Source organism: Leptonychotes weddellii, chromosome 13 (genome assembly GCF_054177405.1).
Source record: "Leptonychotes weddellii isolate Sample4059 chromosome 13, ASM5417740v2, whole genome shotgun sequence".
NCBI lineage: Eukaryota > Metazoa > Chordata > Mammalia > Carnivora > Phocidae > Leptonychotes > Leptonychotes weddellii.
In genome coordinates this window covers 74,963-80,677 of record NC_138381.1, presented here as the reverse complement: position 1 = coordinate 80,677, position 5,715 = coordinate 74,963, and the positions used below count along the sequence as shown (strand labels likewise).

At 60.8% G+C, this 5,715-nt stretch overlaps 1 protein-coding gene across 1 annotated transcript in view; it reads right to left on the bottom strand.

Annotated features, from left to right (window-relative positions):
- The window catches only part of PARD6G (par-6 family cell polarity regulator gamma), a 4,383-nt gene extending 3,710 nt beyond the window's left edge, over positions 1-673 (bottom strand). The window contains exon 1 of the mRNA XM_081802516.1: positions 620-673. Within this exon, the coding sequence (XP_081658642.1) occupies positions 620-673 (54 nt within the window). The remainder of the gene's footprint in view (positions 1-619) is intronic.
- Between the last annotated feature and the right edge of the window lie 5,042 nt (positions 674-5,715).

The window sequence follows — 5,715 nt, the reverse complement described above, 5'->3', positions numbered from 1 at the left end:
AGGAGTGTGTTCTTTCTGAAGCCCCACTTTCAGTGGGCGTTGCTGTGCCTGAGAAAGGCCCAATGAGCCCCAGAGTCAGGAGCAGTGAGGGGCTGTCTCCAGCCCTGGCCCAGGATCACAACCCGAAACCATCCTGTCTTTGGGAGGACAGGCCTCCTTCAGGAGCCAGGGAGGGGACTGGCCCCTCTCCCCTCCCCAGGTCCAGGATGCCTGGGACGCTGCAAGAGCTCTTCATTTGAGGAGGAGTCATGGAGAGCATGTGTGTCTCGTCAGCCCAGCAAGTGAAAGAACCAAACCCCAATGCTCAGGTTCTAACAGAAGCAAAATTTCGATGCACTGTTTGGGGGCAGCCTCCTCCCCTCTTCCATGGCCTTGGGGGACCCCAGGGAAACTCCTCTTTGTTCTCCTTCCCTCAGAGAGAGGAGCTGGCCCCATGTCACGGGGTCCCCACCGTGTCCCACTGCTGAGAAAGAGCCACACACGGGGGCCTGGTGTCAGGAGTGTGGTCGACCACTGCTCCTGGGCTCCCAGCCAGGGGCCTGGGGGCTGCATGGAAGGGCTAGATTGCTTTTGCAGGGAGGGGTGCTCACTGCCGACACCGCTCACCATCCCCCACTACACTCTGCAATCCAGGCTCGGTGCCCAGCTTAGGTCGATCACCAGCACTCCACATGTTCCTGCCATGGGAGGGATCATTCAGCATCACCCCATTGCACAGAGGAGAGCGAGGCCCAGAGAGGGGAGGTAAATGACTCCAGTCCCAGGGCTGGTCAGCAGAGAAGCTGGAAGGCCAGCCCTCCAGAGCCCCTGCTAGCCCAGCCAGAGACTCCCTGAGCCGAAAGCAAGCCCTCCCCTGCCTGCCCAGCCACGCACTGGCCCCTGAGCTTCATGATGGCCTGTTCTTGGTCCTGAAGGTGTTGCTGGCCGACTAGGAGGGGGAGTCCAGCTCGTGGGACAATCTGTAGCTACAGGACAGAGTGACACGTCTGAGCTAGCAGGAGCCACACTCTGGTCTCCCTCCCGGAGCCTGCCCGGGAACAGGAGTCTGGGTGCCCTAGGGGCCAGCACACAACAGGGTCTGTGCTGACCAGGGAGCCAGGGCCCCCAGGAAGAGTCCACTCTGCCCTCTCCCCGCTCCTGCCTGGCCTCACCTCTCCTCACTATGGGGCTGCAGGACCCAGAATCACGCCCCATTGGGCTGGCTCGGCCCCAGCTTGTAATGATTTTGCAGCCCCCAGAGCAGCTGGATTTCCTGGGACTGTAGGGAGGACTGGCTGCAGACAGGGACTGGGCTGGGGAGGATGCGGGGCCTTGTGGAGGGTGAAGGATGGGGCAGGGGCCGAGTCCTGGGGCTGAAATCCCTGAATGCCCACGGGGTCCCTCATTACAGTAACGACCCCCTTCACACTCGGGCATCCTGCTGGTGGGCCCCTCCACCCCGGCCTCCTGCCTGCCCCTCTGACTAAAGCCAGGGCTGCAGTCAGGGACAGGCTGGACCTCTGTCCTGGGTCCTGCCAGGAGGACAAGGCAGAAGGAGGAGAGGAGAAGGGAAAGGGATGGACTGATCTTCCCCCTGCCCTGAGTTGGCCTCCACGGATGCCTCCAGGTCCTCTGGCCCAGCCCTGCACTTAGCTAGACCCTGAGAGGGTATCTGCATTCCAGGCCAGCTGGGTGGGGGGTATTCAGTGACTTTTGCATTCCCACATGTCCACCCCACCTGGCCTTGCACCCTGAGGCCTGCCGCCCAGGGTGGGCGTGGTTGCGGGGCTCAGTGGACTTTGGGGCCACAGAGCAGTTGGCGGTGGTGAGAGAACGTGGGGGACCGGTCAGGTGCGGAGCCATGGGTCTCGTGCACATCCGCCGCAGGTCTGGGTCATGGTACAGGAGCTGTGGGCAGATCATCTGTGCACATAGCCTGGCCATGACACACCTGGCTGGCCCTCTCGGTGGGGAGGCCGGTGTGCCTGGTGCCCCTGTCCCCCACCTACCCCTGGAGGAGCAGCCACATTCAAGCGTTTCCATGTCCAACCCTCGGGGACAGTTGAGAACCTGGGTCAAGAGAGGCAGGGACTGGCCTGGGACAAATGAGGGGTGCAGAGTCCAAGGAGCAGGGCTGCTCTCCATTCCTAGGCCAGCCTCCCATGAGGTTCTTCGGGGGTGAGAGCCCCTCAGATCCTCGGGAATAGCTACCCACCCTGTCCCATGTGGGGACATGACCTTGGTCATCCCCAGGCACGTAGAGGCATGTGCACCTGCACACACACACACACACACCACTCTGGCTGCCCAGCTTGGGGTCAGAAGGGGAGGACACCCTGGTAGCAAGGTGGGTGACAAGGGGTAAAGAAGAAACAGGTTGCAGACAGCTGGGCCATGGGGCAGGGCATCAGGACTCCTGGCAAGGACCCAGATCCATAGCATGGGGAGGGGAGACAGGCCAGGCTGATGGTCAGGGGTCCCCAAGGGGCCCAGGGGGGATGCCAGGGCACTGAGAGAGGACAGGGTCTGGGTTCCGGTGTCCATCACCACCCTGGGCACTTGGAAGCAGGAAGAGATGCCCACCCCCAAGTCCAGAGGGGCTACAGCACAAAGGCCTCAACTTACTCTTCTGTCACTTGGGCTGTAGAGATACAGTGTCCCTCGGGTCCCACAGGCTTATAGAAGAGCCTGTTGGCCTTGGATCTCCATCCCGACCCACTGTGCTCCCAGTCCTGGGAAAATGCTTTGTACTCCCTCAAGGTCCTTCTCACCAGAGGACAGACTGGGGGCTTGGGGGGATGAGAACCTGGGTACGCAGAACGTGGCAGAGCACTGGACCACTGGTCTGGGGACCAAGGTCAAGACCCTCCTTGTTGCAGCCTCAGGGTCCCCATTTGGAAGAGGTTCCAGATTCACTGCTCTGGTCAGGGTGACAAGGCCTTAGGAAGGAATGGAGCACCAGGACGGGAGAGGGAAACACGGAAAAGGGAGGCTTCTGAGGTTTCTCACATCACCCCTGGAGTCCGCAGATCCTGCTCCTGTGAGAGACACAGAGACAGAGACAGAGACAGAGACAGAGAAGGAGACAGAATGAACACAGGAGAGATGGAACTAGGAGAACTCACAGACTTTCCTCGATCAGCTTGGAAATGACATCCCAGCATTTTACCCCATTATATTCCTGAGAGCGCCGTCACACAGGCCATCCACCCTGGAGGGGAGGGGATTCCATAGGGATGTGTGACCAGGATTCGGGGATGCTGGGAGCCACTGTGGGGACTGCCCAGCACATGGGCACAGACGAGGCCCTGGGACCTGAGCCTAACCCTAATGGGATCCCCTGGAAGTCTGTGTTGTGAGAGGACAAGGTCAGAATAAGTTTATTACAACCTTCCCACAGAGACAGGGACACAGGCAGGAAGGGGGTGGCTTTGCCTGGACCCCAGAGCAGACCCAAGCCCCTCTGAGCTGTGTTCCATGCCAAGCCCAGCTCCTGGCTCATCCTTGCCTTGCCAAGTATGCACCAGCCTCCTGTGATAGCAGGTACGGAACATGTGTAGAGGTCCTACCCCTGATGGCGTCCCTAGAAGTAGAAGCCAGAACACCCCAATGTGCAGATGGGGAGGCTGGGGAGGCCCTGAGAGGCACAGGGTCTGTCCAGGGTCATGGCCCTGGGCACACGCAGAAGCCCGGTCTGAACCCAGCTCTGTGTCCTCACAGCGGGGACACCGCTGCACCCAGGCCTCCCGGGGGCTGTGGGTGGGCTGTGTGGGTGTCACTCTATGGATGAGGCATGGGGGGAGGGTGAGCACTGAGCAGCTGGGGGAGGGGGGCCCTCGGGGGGCTCTTGTGTGAGGAGGAAGTTGGGTACAGGGACCCCAGGCAGTGGTGACCTCACTTCCCTGACAACAGAGCCCAACAGAATTTGGAACCCCGGTCACCAGGCACCCACATTCCAGAGACAGCCCCCTGCCCAGCTCATTTCGTTGGAGATCCTCGAATGAAAAACATGTTTGGGTGTTGCATCCCAAAATCCGGAGGCTGCAGGCTGAAGAAAGCGCACCCTGCAAACACTTTCCCCCACTGGGGATGTCATGTCAGGGCTCTCCTCTGGCCATTTGGCTGGAAGGACAGAAAGGTGACACCAGGAGGCCCAGAGCTGGCCACCCAGCCCCACTCCCTCTGATCTGACCTGTGTAGCCCCAGGTGCCCTCCGTGTGTGTGTGTGTGTGTGCGTGCGTGTGTAAAAAGGGGTTATGCGGGGTGAGGCCACCCCGAGCAGGAGCAGGCTGATGAGGGGTCAGATACCCAATGGGCAGGTCATGTTCAAGGTCAAGGCTGGCTGTGTGGGATGCGGTGTGCGGGCGCTGCCCCTTCTGCCCAAGATTTATCCCGATAGCCCTGCAGGGATGGGTCACTGCATCCCGGGTGCAGGGCTGTGCGCACAGGTCTGTGTCTGATCTGGGAGCAGCAGGGGGACTGGGCAGGAAGACAGTGAGGATGGCCGGGCAGGGCTGTGATGCCTCCAGCCGGCTACCTGTCCCTGTCTTTGCAGAAGGCCACGGATGACCTCCCGAGGCGGCTGGCGGACATGCCCTCCTCCCTGACAGAGGGGTTGACCCCACAGGCATCCCCAAAAACAGGTGCTTGGGATTGCCGGGAAAGACCTCCAACACCACCCAGACCACTGTCCCAGGTGGTTGGTCACCGGACAGTGCTCCAGGAGCCAGAGCCCACGGAGACCGAGCCCAAGGGTGAGAAGGCTAGGGCTGGGTGTTTGTGGTGTGTGGGGCTGGGTAGGTGCTGGCCCCACAGGGACGAGCCCCCAGAGGCTGGTGTGGGGCCAGGAGCAACTACTGGACACAGAGCACCCAGCGGGTGGGCTGCAGGTGGGGAGACGTCCCCGCGAGGGTTCCTTCCTGGCTGTGGCTTCTCTGGGGGGCCCTGGGCTGGGCTCTGTCTCTGCAAAGACCAACAGAGAGCAGGCACAGGGGTGAGCTTTTCTCCTCTCACAGCTGCTCCACCACCTAAGGAGCTACAGCCAGCTGGGGAGGGAGGGGTGGTGCCTGCAGTGACTTCAGGAGGAGACCAGGAGCCAGCAGGTGACCCGGCACCCACCCACGGAGAGCCTGACGTGGGCCAGGAAGAACTGACACCTATTCCTGCCCCTGCCAGAGCCGCTGCCCCTGCCTGTGCTCTTGTTCCTGTCCCTGACCCAGATCCTTTCCCTGCTCCTGGCCTGGATCCTGCACCTGCCACTACTGCTGACCCTGTCCCTCCCCTTGCCCCTGCCCCTGGCCCTGCTCTTACACCTGTCCCTGCCCCTGCCCCTGGCCCTGCTCTTACACCTGTCCCTGCCCCTGGCCCTGCTCTTACACCTGGCCCTGCTCTTACACCTGGCCCTGCCCCTACCCTAACCCCTGCCCCTACTCCTGCTCCTGCTCCTGCAGGGCTCCCAGAGCCACATCCAGAGCCCACAGCCCTGCGGGAAGAGCTCCTTGTACAATTACCCTTAGTTCCATCACCGGACCCCCACGCCCCACCAGATTGTTTCATCCCCTCCCCCTACGTTCTTTCTCTTTGGTACATACTAACTGTTACTTTATCCTTCCTATATACTGTTTATTATTTGTTTTAAATAAAAGTACTTGTTTTCAATTGAACACGTCATGAGCATTAAGTACATTCCCAACGCTGTGCCACCACACCCCAGAACATTGCTGCGGAATATCTCAT